At 35.0% G+C, this 17,514-nt stretch overlaps 1 protein-coding gene across 1 annotated transcript in view; it reads right to left on the reverse strand.

Annotated features, from left to right (window-relative positions):
• The window catches only part of SCN1A (sodium channel, voltage-gated, type I, alpha subunit), a 127,024-nt gene that overhangs the window by 56,991 nt on the left and 52,519 nt on the right, over positions 1-17,514 (reverse strand). The window contains exons 3-10 of the mRNA XM_008585445.1: positions 13,336-13,454; positions 11,168-11,257; positions 9,513-9,641; positions 7,759-7,850; positions 6,695-6,964; positions 2,722-2,785; positions 2,065-2,206; positions 879-1,085 (exon numbers count right to left, since the gene is read on the reverse strand). Of these exons, the coding sequence (XP_008583667.1) occupies positions 879-1,085; positions 2,065-2,206; positions 2,722-2,785; positions 6,695-6,964; positions 7,759-7,850; positions 9,513-9,641; positions 11,168-11,257; positions 13,336-13,454 (1,113 nt within the window). The remainder of the gene's footprint in view (positions 1-878; positions 1,086-2,064; positions 2,207-2,721; positions 2,786-6,694; positions 6,965-7,758; positions 7,851-9,512; positions 9,642-11,167; positions 11,258-13,335; positions 13,455-17,514) is intronic.

Genomic DNA, 17,514 nt, shown 5'->3' on the forward strand with positions numbered 1-17,514 from the left:
CTGGTACTAAGTTGGCACTTGGCACCAACTTGTTTGATTATTATCATTGTCCCCAGAATACCCTCAATACAAGACTTTTGCATATAGACTAATATTCCCCAAGTAACTGTCTTCTTTAATAAAGACAGTGATTGTGTATGCTAAATAGAAAAATTGAGGGAAAGTGGGAGGAAGAGGGGAGGCATTTTACAATTTATTGTATTATGAGCACTGACACCTCACTATAAGAACAAGTAATCCCTCTTAGATTACCTGATCCCCATAAGATTAGTGATGTTCATATGCCTACTGGATACCGTTGTATCAGAGAACATTACACAAGAGTACTTCAAAAGGTTTGTAGAAAACAGAATTAAGAAATAATGCAAATATTTTCATGAGCTTTGTATTATTTGATCATTTCTTATAAAGGCAATTGAGTAACCACATTAAAAGCCAACATATTTTTGATTAAAGAAAGGTAAATACTATTTTTAAGAACTAGATGAACATCTTTTTATATAATAACCAATAATTTTTGTAAGAGATGATTTCCTTAGAGAAGATGATTTCTCCTAATGTCAGTATACTCATTCAGTAAAAGTTTCTCACTTGAGGAGACTCAGAAAGCACATTTTCCCTTTTATTCTGAGAATCCTAGGATGTTTAAAAGGATATGAGAAAGATCTATTGTGGTTAATACTATAAATAGCTTAGAAAAAAAATAAACCTAATGAAACTAAATAGATGATAAAAATACAGAAATCTTTACTAGTTTTTCATACTACCAGCTTCCCTTAGATACCATCTCTCACTTTTCTCCAATATTTTTGTATCAATTAAAATAATAAAAAAGTTTGGTGCCACGAGACAGTGCATATTTGATTTGATGAATTTACCTGAGCTGCTTCCTGTTGCTTTTTAAGCTGTTCAAGCATCTGCTGAAATTCAGCCTCTTTCTGTTCTGCCTCTTCCAAAGTGGCCTGATTCTGTTCCTCATAGGCCATGGCCACCACAGCCAGGATCAAATTTATTAAATAGAATGAGCCCAAGAAAATGACCAGCACAAAAAATATCATGTATGTTTTTCCAGCAGCACGTAATGTCTAGAAACAGGAATATCGGAATTATTTTTTAATATTATTTCACTAACAGGTGGCTTCAACTTTCAACCTACTTGTGTGTCTTGCAGAACTCTGATATAAATAAGATTAATGTTGGTCACAGCTTCTCCTACCTCTTCGACTATTTGTTTCTTTAATCTCAGTCTCTTCCTTCTCCCCTACCTTATGCATTCATACTCTGATCTCTGAGAGGGAATCCTTGGATTCGCCAAGAATGAGACAGTTAACAAAATGCCATGGGGACCTCCATCATAGAGGTGAGCCTTTCATGAAAGTCAAGGAAGAGACCAAGTTATCTTTCTATAATCTGCTTCTTCATTTTCATTACCTCGTACCTGAGGGATAATACTTGAGGGGGTAGATAGGGATGTGGGGAGAATGTGCCTTCTGTTTAGTAGAATCTGGGTCTGAGAAGGGTAGGAAAGAGTCTTTGAGCCAAGGGAAAATGTGAGAGAATTGAGATCCTGGGCATCACTCTGCTTAATATGTGTTATAATCAATAGGCTAGAGAAACTCAAGTCTACTAATTTCAAGCTCTGCTCTTTCCGTTATATTACGCTGTGGTTTGGGTTTCATAACTCAGCTGGTTTTCTTGTATACATTTACTTAAATGCAGACTGTTGGCCCTTCTTACCTGTGGGTTCTGCATCCGTGGATTAAACCAACCATAGATCAAAAATATTCAAAATAATTGCATCTGTATTGAACATGTACAAACTTTTTGTCTTGTCATATTCCCTAAACAATATAGTATAACACAGCATTCACATTGTATTAGGTATTATAAGAATCTAGAGATGATTTAAAGTATACAGGAGGATGTGTATAGGATATATGCAAATATTGTGCCACTTGTATCAGGAACTTGAGCGTCTGCAGATTTTGGTATACATAGGAGGTTCAGGAACTAATCCCCCGAGGACACCAAGGGTTGACTGTGTGTGTCTCTTCAAATTCTTACCAGCTGATAAAGATTTTCCCAGAAGTCCTGAGTCATCAATCGAAACAAAGACAAAAAAGCCCAACTGAAAGTATCAAAGCTTGTGTAGCCATAATTGGGATTTCTGCCAGCTTTCACACACATATATCCTTCTGGACATTGGCTGTAAATAGAGTAAAAGTATAAAACATCCTCTCTTTTTATTCTGGTAAGATGCTATACTTATAACACTGTCTAGCCTGAAAGATTTGTTATTTCAAGGGATACAAGTATGATAAGTAACTAATATATTTTCCAGCTCTTGACTTAATAGAGTTTTATTAGCCACTTGGTGTCATATTTAAAATATGGTACGGTATTTCTAATAATATTTTATAAAACTGTTTTCTGTTGGTAATTAGCATTTTAACATCTCTACTTCATTTTTTCTACTATAGAGTCTTCAGAGTTGATCATAGTTCAATATACTTATCTAAGGGAAAGAGCATTATAGCTAAAAGTATTACTTCTTGCTTTGCAAAATGTATAAGCTTATCTAATTAAATAATCTCACACTTTATCAATAACCCTAACTGTAGCAAATTAAATATAAATAAAGTTAGTTGGCTGTCATTTGTCAGTGTTTAAAAAAAGACAGGAAAAAATACACACATATACACACATAAATTACTGGCTTACCCTGCATCAGAGCTATTTCCGCATAGAAGAGCATCTAAAAAACCCTCCAGGATATAGTGGTACCCTGTTTGAAAAAAGAAGGTCATCGAATGAACATTTGCACTGTAAAAAACACTGAAACGAAAACAGGAAGATCAGGTCCTACAAAATTTTATGTTCACCGAGTAGCTTAAATATCTAATTCATTCAAAGACACAAGTATTTTCCCCCTCTCCTCCAAATACTAGATTGAGGGCATTAGATACTTAATAGTGAAGACTATTTCTTCATTACGGATGTAAAATTGGTGATAATCACAGGTACTAATATAACATTTTTAAAAGGTATCAGTGTTTTTCCACCATTCTCATGAAAAATAAAAAAATTTATTCAATAAAAGTAAGAATGACAAGAATTTCTTTGCTTTCTCAAAACAGCCACATGTTTAAAAATAAAAGGATTGTATGTTTTCTGGTCTTCTCTCCTATGTTTTTAACACTATTAATAAATTTTAAATAATTAATTAGAATTTACATTCTACCAACTTCCAAAATATAATATAGGCATCTTATAGTAAAAGATGCATAAATCATATCAGCTACTAAAACAAATGAAATACAGAAAAACTTTAAATACTAAAACTCGAATGATTCCTGCAGGTGAATACTACACCATCTCATAGCTTCCTGTTCTTGGCAAACTCCTTGGCTTCTTTCAATGTCCAGTTAAATTGTCACTTCTGTGACTTTTTCATTTATATTCTCTACTTCTTTTCCACTAAAGATTGGCAGAATTAAGAACTCCCCTCACTGTGCTGCCAATAACATATATATACTTGCAATGTTAATATTATTACTTCTAGAAAGAAAGTCACCATCATTAATTATTTCTGTATTACTACTGTTTGGGACCTGGTGGCCATTCACTACAGTTTATTGAATGAATAAGTAAATGAATGACAAAAAGAGAAACACATGGAATTAAATAGTCATTGTTGGATTTTGTAAGAAGAAATACTTTCTAGATGCTAAATTTTCAGAGGAATTTATTGCATGTGTAGTTCTGTAGAGGACGTAGTACTACACAATCATTTTTATTTCCAAATGTCCTGACTTCTTTGAACAAAGACAGGAAAAGTGACATAGGATTTCTTAACTTTCAATTAAAATTAAACGAAATGAAAGGAATATAATAATTTCTGGATGAATTTTTGATATCCCATATTTGCAAATAATGTTTTGTCCATTAAATTCAATGACCTAAAGGCTTAACCTGAGGAAAATATAACTTTTCAGTCTAAATGTGTATCTTTAATTTTAATAAATTTAATTTTCTATCATTTTTAGAGATGAATCATTTTATTTATATTTGTATCACTAATCATTAGGGAAATGCAAAGGAAAACCACTCTGAGATATTACTGTAGTCCAGCTAAACTGGCTATTATCAAAAAGACTGAGAATAACAAACACTGGTGAGGATGTGGAGAAAGGGGAACTCTTCTACACTGCTGGTGCGACTGTAAATTAGTGCAACCATTATGGAAAATAGTATGGAAGTTTCTCAAACAACTACAGATAGATCTTCCGTGTGATCTAGCAATCCCACTTCTGGGTATATACCCAAAGGAATGGAAATCATTGTCAAAGGGATATCTGCACTCCCATGTTTACTGCAGATCTATTGACAATAGTCAGTATATGGAACCAACCTAAATGTCCATCAGTGGGTGACTGGATAAGGAAAATGTGGTATATATGCACAACGGAATACTATTCAGCCATAAAAAAGAATGAAATTCTGACATTCTCAGCAATATATATGAGCCTGGAGAAAATTATATTAAGTGAAATAAACCAGGCACAGAAAGAGAATACTGCATGTCCTCACTCATAGGTAGGAGCTAAGAAACAAAGAAAGAAAGAAATACCACAATAAAATGTTGAACTTTCGAAGGAGTGAAGGAGAGAACAGAACTATAGTTACTAGAGGTGGGAAACGGGGAGGCGGAGGGAGAGGGGGGATGGGGAGTAATTGGGTAAGGCATACAAACAATTATGATTTAGAATGATGGAACATGCTAATCGTATTGATTTGATCATCACATACTGTACACAAACACTGATAGTCAACTCTGTACTCCATAAACATGTATAAATAAAAATAATAAAAAATAACCTTTTCTCAGCAAGTGAAATATTATTAGGGAAAATGAAAAGAATCATAGATTTTTATAGTGAAAATGACCTCAGATTATTTTCATTTCTTTTACTTTGAGCGTAAGTAAAATAAAGTCAAATTTTTACTAGAGAGAATAACCCTAAGTGACATTCTTTTTTTTTTCCTTCCTTTTTGTCTTTTTTCGTGTCCGGCAATGGATCGCAACCCTCAGTGTCGCGCCCGTACCGGACCGGGACCGGCAACGGGATCCCAACCCTCGGCGCTGCGCCCGCACCTCACTCAGCCAGTGAGTGGGAACTGGTCTGTATGTGAGATCTGAACCCTCGGCGGGAGCGCCACCGTGCTCTCAAGCAGCGCACTGTAGCAGTGCGCCACCGGGCCGGCCCCTAAGTGACATTCTTATAATCAGTATCTTGATCTTAAATAATCAAATAAGAGATTTCATGGAGTTGGTGACAATGGTGTTCTTATTAACATCATATGAAGTGAGTAAGGGATGTTCATGAGTTGCTCTGACAGTTATTGTTCTTGATCTAGAGATTTACAGCTGACTGCAAGTTATTTCTTAGCATGTATCATGGAAGAGTTAATCTGTACCAACCCAAGGCTTTTACCAGATCTATAACTAGAAGAGGACACTGATTAGTTCTTCATTTTTTTATTATGCTATCATATTTTAGGAATTATCAGACCACCAGTAAGTTTCTATGACTAATCCTACTTATTCCCTGCAACCAGTCACGAAAGTTTCTTTGTTGTATTTCAAAGTATTAATCATAACCTTAAAATAATAAAGATATAGCTATATTAAAGCAGACTACAGTCTAAGTTTTATATTTTAATGTTTTTCCTTAAAAAGGACATTTCCTTTCTTCGTGAATCATGTTCTAACTCTCCCTGCTTTTGAAATGTTGCTACTGTCAGATACTAAAATTTGAGACAGAGAGAACTTTATTTACTTTTATTGTCACTTTAAAAAGAGAAAGAGTATTTGGCCAATTATTTTTTCATTCTTCTAGAGCAAATTATTTAAATGTTTGACTATTTTGTCTAAACTCTTGAAATGAAGATAAACAGATTCCTATAACTTCACTGATTTATCTGACATTTTCTGTTACTCTCTGCTGAAGCTTAATTGATTGTAATTTTTTCTCTTTTATGTAATACTACTCTTCAAATATAAGAATAATATTTATCTTTAGGTATCACTTGATTTCTGTAAAATAACAAAATAATCTACTAATTTACATGCACCCTGAAGCCATGTATTATCACTATTACTTTCCCCAGTATCCTGTACAGCTTCTGGTACATAAAAGTCATTCTGTAATTAATGTTTAATGGTTTACATTTGCATAGTACTTGAGCATTTACAAAGGGTTTTCAAATATTTTATCTCCTTTGATTGTCTCAATTGCCATCGGAAGAATGTACAGCAACTGAAAATCCTAGGAAAACTGTAGCCAAATTCTTCAGCCTACCACATGATGATACAATAGTAAGTGGCATTTCGGAGCCAAAATTAAAATAGTTATCAATAAAATAATTAAGTGTACATGCAAACTATTGATAAGTTGAAAATTAAAATTCTTCTTTAAAATTAGTTAAAAAATATGTGATCTATTATTTAAAACCCAGAAGAAAGAAATGCCCACTAAAAATATAATGTTAAATATTTAAAAATAGTTTGATCAGATAATTTTCTAAGAGATCACAACTTGTTATACCAGCATTTTTAAAAAAATGTTTCCACGCCTAGATGTAAGGCAAATCAACAATGCAAAGAATAAATATACATAGCAGTAATTCTTACTTGTATCTTGAATGTATGACTTCCAGTCAAACTCCATGACAGTTTCATTTACAAGTGTGCCATTGTAGTTCATAGTTATATTCTTTTCTACACTATGTTCCTCCAGGGAAGCATTGGTGGGAGGCCATTGGATGCATTTATTCCTCAGGTTGCCCATGAAGAGCTGCAGCCCAATTAGAGCAAAAACACTCAGACAGAACACAGTCAGGATCATTACATCTGAGAGCTTCTTCACCGACTGGATCAGGGCTCCCACAATGGTCTTCAGGCCTGAAAGAAAGAAGCCTATTACCATGAAGATTTAACACATCCGAAATAATAAAAGCATCACAGAATTTTCTTGAAAACATAGATTTCATTCATAAGTCTGAAATTCTCGCAATGACAGTGGAAGAGCAACACTTTGTGGCAGGCTGAATAGCATATGGAGATGAGCTTTGGAAATGTAATGATCCAAACAATGAAATGAAGACCCATATCCCATCACCCTGAGAGAAGATAACAGAAGGTTCATGGTTTTCATAAAGACTATATTAAAGAAAAGTTTTTGTATTTCTCTTTTTTGCTGCTGAAACTTGCCCACACTTTCATTAGGGTCAGGTCAGTTGTCAGTTTTATAACAAATTACCTGAGTAAATATTTTTTAAATTCCTTATTTATAAATAGAAAAGGGTTTGCTATAAAACTGGAGGACGTGTGGAGAATAATTGCACTTGGAGGTAATAAATCCTCCATGTAGACTCATGCTATTCTTTATTATCTTATTCTTTGTCTTTGGTTAGCAAAAGAATTACAGGATTTACATTGTATGTAGATAGTCATGATGAATAATAAAGTACTGCTTGGTACATTGAACAGGGAACAACTCTTTGGTAAAACTCACAGCAAGAAAACCATATCTCTCAGCACAAATCACACAGACTGCACATTACAGTGTCTCATGCAAGAAATCGTTAAACTCCAAGGCTGATAGAAGTCATGTCTAGACAATAAGAATCATTTTCTGTGAAACACCAAGTCTGATGATTCCCCATTTTCTGTGATGCTGAGTGTCAAGCTCTCACCTGGAATGACCGAAATTGTTTTCAATGCTCGGAGGACTCTGAATGTTCTCAACGCTGAGACATTGCCCAGGTCCACAAACTCTGTCACATATCTGTAATAAGGAGTTCACACACAAACACAGTGACAGGATACAAAGAAAGAGCTGTAGGTACAAGGAGCCTATGCTTTACACCAATCACTTCTTACCTGGAGTTATAGAAATAGTTTTCAAAGCTCTCAAGACTCTGAAAGTGCGAAGAGCTGAAAAACTGCCTACGTTTACAAATTCTGTTACATACCTGTAGAATTAAATCAGTTATCTAAGATTTAAGCAGGATTTACATTATTTGCTTGGGTCTTTTATAAAGACCTTCTTGGTGATTTCAAATGAAAAATATTCTAAGTGGCAAATTACAAATTAGAGTCCATCACTATGGCTTTATTCATATAATTTAGCTAAAGGTAAACTTCATAAAGTATGCATCTCTGTTGCCATTTTGGACAGTGATGTAATCAACATCATGTATAACTTAGGAGAATTAAGAAAAGATGAAAATAAATCTTGGCTATGTTTTTAGGGTTTCAGTCAAAAAATTTAGGCATGAAAAGGCAGATTGCCTTATTGCCTTTATGTATGAAATAAGGTTTTCCTAGCTTAACTTCTAAATGAAAGTTGGGCAAGTTAAGAAAAGTATTTTACGAGGACCCTGACATTACTCCTATTTTTATTCTCAAGAAACAGAAGTCCCATATGGTTTCTTCTGAGCTGTGACCAGAGAGCATGGGGAAGAATTGGCTCATCCTGATCAGATATGAAAGGAAGACTAGACAGGCAGTATTTAAAGCTCTGAGAATATCAGCACCAGCTCTCCTCATATCCACCACGCTACACCTGCAAGAATCCAAGGCAGTCTCAGCTACCGAAGGAAGGGCAAGAGCAAGTGGTGTTAGGCCGCCTTCCTCCAGACTCTGCTTTCACCTATTTCTGAATGGCTTTCCATTATTTTTCTGGGTCATTTCGTGGGGAAGTTTACCACTAGGGGAAAAAAAAAAAAGATGGGGTTGCAGAAATTGTGCATACTCATGAGTGTATATGGCTAGGATGTAACATTAAGAAAATTTATGTTGAGGGCAAAGAAAAGCCTCAGAGGGAAAGAAGAGAGGAAGAAAGAAAAGAGATCTGGAAAGAAATAGAAAGAGGCAGAGAAAGTGTGTCTGTAAGTCTTAAAAAACAGTTTGCTGATGAAGTAGTATTTTAATATATGAAATACAGAATATACCAAACACCTTCTTTTTTGCTGTTAGTTTGATTTCTCAGTGTTTTGATACTGACTTTCTATTATTCTGCCAAACTAACAAAAGAAGCTGCAGAGAGTACATAATGTGGGTAAGGTCGGTGCTAATTTGTGGCGCAAGTAGAATTGTTTCTGGCCGTAATTTTTAAAAGGCATTTTTACAGATGTGTTGTGAATATGCTTATAGTTTTTTATTAGGGTGTGTGTGTGTTTGTGTGTGTTTTGGAAGAGTGGCATGTATGAAATTTGCTGACAAATGATTAACACATGTGAAAACTGTAGTTTCAACTACTGCAAAGCCTTCATGCCACAGTGAAATGTCACTTAGACCTCTGTTGTGCTAAATCAAAATCCAGAGCTTAAGTGTGTAGATCACACCAAAATATTATACGGTTAAAGCAACCCTATTCTTTAAAAGCATGAGCACTTATAGGAAAACAAACTATGTTCTCTTTTAAAGTTTCAAAAAAGTCACTTACGCAAATGTAATGACAGTGAAATCAAGCCAGTTCCATGGATCCCGAAGGAAAGTAAAATCTTCTAAACAGAAGCCCCTTGCAACAATTTTTATAAGTGATTCAAAAGTGTATATTCCTGTGAAGGTGTACCTAGAAACGAGCACCCAAAACGAATTGATAAAGTAATAGTTATCTTTTATAGCATATCAATTTCTTATCACTCTGTTAGTAGAATAAATGAATACTAAAAAAGAAAACTAAACAGGTTGACTTTATTTTCATAGAAATAAAACATAGCCCTAAAATTAAATTCAACTTCCTAAAACATGAAGAGTTGTTTTTAAGGTGTTGTTAAGAGCAGTGTGAGAATTACATGCCATATAAAGTCTATCTAGTTACTGTCTGAAAGGTCTTGATATTGACATAAATGAATAGAGCCTCCTGAGAATTATCCAGAAAGTTCACCTGATAGAGTAGCCAATTAATAATATTGCAGAAGCATAAAATTATTTTCCTTTGAAAAAAAATCTCAATTTTAGTGATGTTTTAAGAATGAGAGAACATTGACAAATTAGCAAGTGTTATGTTTTCCCTTTCCATAAGATAGGTTAACTTACTTGGAAAAGGAACTTCATTAAAATCAGAGTGAATAATTCTAAGGCTATAATAGGAAATAATTTAATTTAGAATAAAATATTGTGATAATTCAGAAGTATTCATGTTTACAAAATTTAAATCTTCTCAGAAGTTGGGGTATAAGGATAGCATAAAATCAGAGAAACTAAGATGACTGAAGACCTGTGAAGCCTCACAGGTAAACTGCAAAACTTTAAAAATTCTTTGTATATGAAGTTTATTGTTTTCTTCAGTATTTGTCTATTTTTTTTATTGCATCCAACCTGGAAGTGTCCAGGAAGAGAAGAGCCTCTTGGGAATATAATTCTGTAGTTGTTTTAAGGGTCAGCACCCACAGAGCGGTAGGGATTACAGCCTAGGCAAGGTGATTAGGTGCAGTCCCAGCTGCAGTTATCACAAATTTGGCCTCTCTGCCCTCAAAAGTATCCCCAAATAGAGAGACCATCAATATAGTTAGTAATGCTTCCAGTTTCTGAAAATGCTACGTGCACTTTCACTTCAGTTAGTTTAGCCTTCAGTCTACTGAATTTTCAAGTTCTGCAATTCCAAAATTTTGGATTTTTCTCAGCCAATTTTTTTGAGAGCATTCTTGAAACTGATATGGGCCTGACATCAGGTGGACGTGCCTGATGGAAATTAGAACGTTGTGACACTCAACGCTGTCTTCTCACAGCCTTTGTAATTTGCCTTTTTTGATTCTTAACTCACTGAATTCACCTGGAATTTACTGGAACCAGGCCCACCATATTGCCTCTTTCCTGCAACTGCTTTTCTCACGTTTGCTTTGTCCACTGTAGATCCTAAAGGAAAAGTGGTGAATGTCCAAGAATAGTGGACTTCCAGTAACCACCAGGTACAGATGAAAGAGAAAATTAGCTCTAACAGCAGCAGGCCAGAGGGCCAATGAGCATTGCTGCATAATTGTGTCTAGAAATGGCAGTACTAAAAATGCTCTTTAGTTTTATTTTGAGAATACATTAACACATAGTTTCAAAATCCCAAATATATATATGCATGATATTTAAAACACAAGAACTTACTCGACATTCTTTGTCCAGTCGGGAGGATTACCCATTGTCATAAACACACAGTTTGTCAAAATAGTGCACATAATTAGCATGCTGAATAATGTAGGTTATTGTTAAGGAACACACAAAAGAAAATTTAAATCCACGTATTATATAAAACTAACATTGAAAAGCTCGCTCAGCGAGGACTCAGTGATAAATACACTGTGGGCAAGTCATCTAATCTCTTCAAATTTCAGTTTCTTTATCTGTAAAATTTGGATTATAACATCACAGAGTAGTGGTTTAGATTACATGAGATAGTGTGTGAGAAAGCATTATAATAGTGTAAGGTGTTGCTTTGGCAACTATTATTAAATCAATATATTTATCTCCCAAAAAGCTTCAGTGGGAGGACTGTGTTTGAACAACCTGGAGTTGCACACTTTTTGAGCAGAAAGCATTAACTTGAACTAATTCAGGCAATTTAAATAGCAAACTGTTGAGGAAGGGTACATATCTGTAATATTGTAATTTCTTAAACACACGTTACCTAATATATTTCAATACATGAAAATAATTTGTGGTTGAAAATGCAATATGATACTAAGTGTTGGGTTGCTCTATCTTGACTGAGTTTGTACAAATGCAGCCCCATTGGGTAAGATGAAAAGTGAATATTCTTGAAGGACAGGACTTACCATGATATAAATGTAATTAAAATTCAATATAGCAAAGTGATCTTGGGCAAGTCATTCAGCTTCTCTGTGCCATTGATCCTCCTTGTGTTCCCACTTACTTTTATACTCTGGAGCTAATAATGTACAGACTTCACCATTTTGACACATAGATTAAATGAGTTAATACATGTGAAATGCTTACAACAGTGCCTGTGTATAAGTAAATATGCTCTAAGCATTCAGTAAAACAAATGAACAAGACATAACAGAATTATAGAGCTGAAAGAGACCTTAAAAAACAGTTTTATCACTATATTTTAGAAATCAGAGAAATAAGACCCCAAAACTAGAAAAATTAGATAACTTGGCCCAGGACTAGAACACATGTCTCCTACCTTCAGATCCAATATTCTTTCCACAATAGTGTACTGCCAAAACAAAAATTTTCCATAAGTGAAAAAGAAGGTTTTTGTCAGTGACCACAGGATGGCACTAGTAATACAAAAACTAGGATAGAGAAACTTCCATAAATGTAAAAACCCTGAACATAGGATTTTTATGTTTCAGTTTTTATGTTTTTAAATTTTAATAATAGCATATGTAAACTAAGAATACTCTTGCTATCAGCTCTTATATTGCAGAATTATTTTTTTAAAAACCAGGTAGTGTGAGATTATGACAATTATAATAGTGTTTCTGTATTTATTACTCCCAAACCATCAAGACATAATCAGAAATAAAGATTTTCACTAATGAATATCAACAGATGAATTTAGTAACAGAGTCTCTTTTAACACCAATGGGAACCACAAAGCTGAATCCCTCAAGAACATTTGGAAATATAATCTTAGCTTCTTTCATTAACTTCCAGAGTCTTTACTAAGCTATCAGTAAAGCTTTATTTGTGTGGTAGAGTCATAATTCAATGACTTAAATTTGAAATTCAGCCAATTTTCCAGAACTGCCTTCACAAAAACCATCAGGAAAGATGAAGGATTAGCTAAGGACTGCCCAAAATCTCTTGGTATTCTCCCATGGAGAATATACTCAAAAGCTATTTATTCTAAGGTACACTAAAGTGATTTACATCATAGTTTTGCCTAAATTTGTGTCTGGAAGTAGTTCTTTTGTTATTATATCACTGCAAATTCTACACAATCACAAACTTTTGTACCAAGATGGTAAAGATAAATATGGCTATCTTATACTAGATTTGTAAGATTCAATACATGCAAGTATTTTTAGAAAGATAACAAATATACATACATACATGTGTGCATATGTGTTGGTATATATATATATATATAAATATATATATAAAATGTTAAAAACTTTTCAAGTTTCAGTGACATCAATGTGATTAATCCACTTTAAGAATAAAGCTTATATGACAAAAGATAAAAAATGAGAGTGTTGAAAGCTACAGAATATAAACATTTCTCAACCTAATTTTATATTTAGCTCCAAAGTACTTATAGATTATGTACAAATAGTTAATATTAATCACTTGAAAAAGGATATGAATGTACCAAAATCTTAATAGCTATTTTCCTAAGAGGATTGAAAGGAGTTAAAATGTACAGGGCAGAGGTGGCACTGAACCGGAAGATGGCCTTCCCTTTATTCAATACTATAAAAGTCTGTAAGATAGGAACACAACACAGAAGTGTAAGAGTATAAACCATTTAAACTCTATTATCTTCTTTCTGTTATTTTTCATAATAAATTATTCCAATATTGCATGTGAAATCAGCACAATTACAATTTTTGATATGTGCAATGAAGAAAAAAACTGTCACTGGATCTCTTCCTAACTGGAGAGGAAACCCAACGCTATCACTTACCTTTTACCTGATACTTACCTGCAAGTTTATTATACGTTAGACATTTAGCCAATTTCTCTTTCTAGAAGACAGAATTTATTTTCTTGATATCTTAAATGCCTGAGTTAAATGAAAATTTTAAATAGGTGCACATTTCATTTTATTCTAAAAATCTTAAGGCGCTACATTCCTTTTATAGTTATTTCAGCTTTCCCAATTTCAATACCTTGAAAATTAATCCTGTGGAATGCAAAATCATTTATTAGAACTAACGCTATTACTGAAATAAATGTTCTTTCACCCTCTATCCTTATAAAATAAATATTATCACTCTATTTGTAATACAGAATAAAAACAGCCACCATTAAACCCACTCTTGGGTTAAATGGATGTTATCCAATAATTGATTTCTGGAAGCCACGTTCCCTGGAGAGTATCCGTTGACCAAGAGTGCTAAATTCTGTATTGGGATTTCTAAGTTAGCTGACACATTGAATTCTAATCCCAATGGACTGCCTATCTCATGTAGTGCTTTCCTACCACAGAGGAAAAGCTCAAAGACCCTGAAGAACCCAGGATCCATGAACGTCAATGAAAATCCATTCCAAAAATTAGGCTTATTTGAAAGCAACTGGCAGTGCACAGACAAAAAATTAAAGAAGCAATGCACAATAGTGTATAAACGACTCTGGCCCAGTATTTTTTAACGGGTTTACTTATATTCAGACAGAGCCAAGGGTGGGAGTAAGCCTTTTTCTTTGTGCAAAGCTTATTTGGAGAAGGAGATTTTTAAGTTTTTAAATTTTAAATTGACCCGTTCTTCGAAAGCTCTGCTTTTTTTTTTTTTTTTTTTTGTCTTTTGTCTTTTTCCGTGTCCGGCAACGGATCGCAACCCTCAGTGTTGCCCCCGTACCGGACCGGGGACCAGGGACCGGCAACGGGACCGCAACTCTCGGCGTTGCTCCCACGCCTCGCTCAGCCAGTGAGCGGGAACCGGTCCGTATGTGGGATCCGAACCCTCGGGCGGGAGCGCCGCTGCGCTTCCCAAGCGGCGCACTTATCCAGTGCGCCACCGGGCCAGCCCCGAAAGCTCTGCTTTTTTTAACCTTAGGATGATCTAACGGGTATTAACTTGATCTATTTTTTTCTTCTAAGAGTCATTGACAATGGTTTATTCTCTACATTCAGATCATTAATAGATTTCTCATTTCTTTTTAACCTCTACTTTCAGGATTTTCTAAATTTGAGTAATCACGCCACAATATTTACTGAGTTGTTGTTTGAAAATAGTACTTCTTATCTGGTATGGATAGAAGTGCCCTAAATCGGCTTTGAAAGTGTGGTCCCCAAACTTGGTGGTTTGCAAGTCATTCCTGGTCTGTGACGAGATAAGTATCGGTACTAATAGCATGTGTTTAGAAACTTGTAAAGCAATTTGACAAACTAATTTTGTGTCTATTTAATCTGATAATTTAAAAAGTGGTGGGTTGTAGTTTGTAGGTCTGTTTTCATTTTTTAGAAATTAATTTTTACTGCATTTTCTAGAATAATACGAACCTTTCTTTGCAACAGAGTTTGAGAAGCACTGTCGAAATCTAACCTCTGACTACATTTCTTCTCTCATCTTTGAAGGGCATCAGTACAGTACACAAAGAAAACAGTTCTACAAAGTCCACTAGTCGTAGCAGAGAGTTTCACCTGTGCTTACTAGAAGAACAATTACCTGTGTTGACAAAACTTAGCCCCCCTTTTTTTCTGATTTATTCAGTGCTTCTGTCCCTGAAAGACATTGTGAGATCATCATAAAGGTGAACAAATTTTCACAATGCAGATGCCTTTGCCCTAGGAAATATGAGCATGCAAGGACGTGGTCCCAAAGTGAACTAACTCAGGATTGAACAGGGCCCACCTTTCAAACCTACCTCCTTTGCCCCAAAACATGCCCAGTAAAACCTAATAGAAATATTGGGAGTTAAGGTAGGAGGACCAGTAAAAATATAACACAGAATATATATTTAAAAAATAAAATCTTCTTCATTGCAACTAATATTACAAGCCGATTTTGAAATGAATACTAGTGATACATAGATATAATGGGGAAGAAGTTACAATCCATCCATAGGTGGTCTAAATCATGGGCTGGAGGGGGAGAGTGATCAAGATGGTACTGATCATAGCTCAGTGAACAAGGAAAATAGCCAGGCTCATCCTAAGGAGATGGGACCACACTTACAGGAGAACACCTGTGACTCTGGCTTCTTGGCCACCCTCCAGCCCAAACCATGAGGTAATAGACATGACAGAGGAGGGATGGTAAAGCAAAAAGTAAAGCTAGAGGCCAAAAGAAGGTGGGGGGAGGGGAATGAAAATTCTGCCCAGAGCACTAAAAAGTAAACAAGGTAAGACTCAGAAACTGAACAGAGAGGAGCTCAAAAAGGATGTATAAAGGTCTGGAACGCAGCAAGGTGAGTTTAACAATACCACTGCACCCCCAATGCTGAGATGTCATTGCAGAATCTACACGTTCTGTGACATAGAGGAATTAATACTTTGACACAAAAGTTAAAGGCAAATGGACATAGTTATCAATTGTTCAGCATTAGATAGAAACTTTTACTGATTTTAGAGTGTATTAACCTTATTTACTTATAGAATTTTCTGTAACTTGGTATTTACAAGATTTATGTGTGCAGTGTGTAAATGCTTGCGATTTGAATTTATAAATGGAATTAATGAGGTTTGACTGTACAACAATGTTTGTTCTGCTTTAATTTTTCACAAGACATACTGGTGGGCAAAGCGTCCTTGCCAGAGCTATCTCGAAAGCTGACAATAAGGCCAAAATTAGGGGACCATTTTAATAGGATTTCTTCTGTGAGGACTCTGCTTTTCTCAGGTTGAAATATATATATGCTTATGTACAAACTTCATATATGTTGCTACAGAGTGTTTATGGGTTTATTTTAAACAGCCTTCCCATATAGCAAAAGAATACAGACTTGTACAGCAACCCAATATGTAGAATTTTAGTATGTTATCATTTTTATGTGAGTAAGCTCCATTTGGAACTTCAAATGAATTATTTGCAGCTGATCTGATGTTTGTTTTCTCAGCTGTCTGTTTCCATTCTTACATGTGCTTACATAGCCAAGAAGCTGATCATTCAGATTTTGTGTTAAGAATGAATGAAAGGAAACTTGCCCCCAAGGACTCTGAGATACACGTTTCTTCAAATAGTGGATTGATGGTATTGAAGGGAGTGGAGAGTCAGAAGGGAACATATACTTAAAACAAATAGTTAAGTAAGTCCAGAGTTTTATACATGTAGATATTTGATTTCACCATCTTAAATATATGAAAGGGCTCCAAAAACAAAGAATTCAAAGACTTGACAAGACATTACTGTACCTTGAGCTGTATAAACAAACATTACGTAGCTTTAAGCAAATCAAGATATATGAACTGTTCAACTGAGCGCTATTTTTTTACTTTAAAAGAATCTATTGGGTGACTTAAAGTCAGGTATCTCAGCATCCTTTAAATCTAATTAGTTAAACAAAAATTTTATTGGGCCGGCCCGGTGGCGCACTGCGATAGTGCGCCGCTTGGGAACTGTGGCGGCGCTCCTGCCGAGGGTTCGGATCCCACATACAGACCGGTTCCCACTCACTGGCTGAGCGAGGCGCGGGAGCAACACCGAGGGTTGCGATCCCGTTGCCAGTCCCGGTCTGGTACGGGGGCGACACTGAGGGTTGCGATCCGTTGCCGGACACGGCAAAAGACAAAAAAAAAAAAAAAAAAAAAAAAAATTTTAAAAAACCCCCCTTAAAAATTTTTTTTTTTTTTAATCCCTTTAAAAACAAAATTTTTTAACTTT

Source organism: Galeopterus variegatus, unplaced genomic scaffold (genome assembly GCF_000696425.1).
Source record: "Galeopterus variegatus unplaced genomic scaffold, G_variegatus-3.0.2 Scaffold9, whole genome shotgun sequence".
Lineage (NCBI taxonomy): Eukaryota > Metazoa > Chordata > Mammalia > Dermoptera > Cynocephalidae > Galeopterus > Galeopterus variegatus.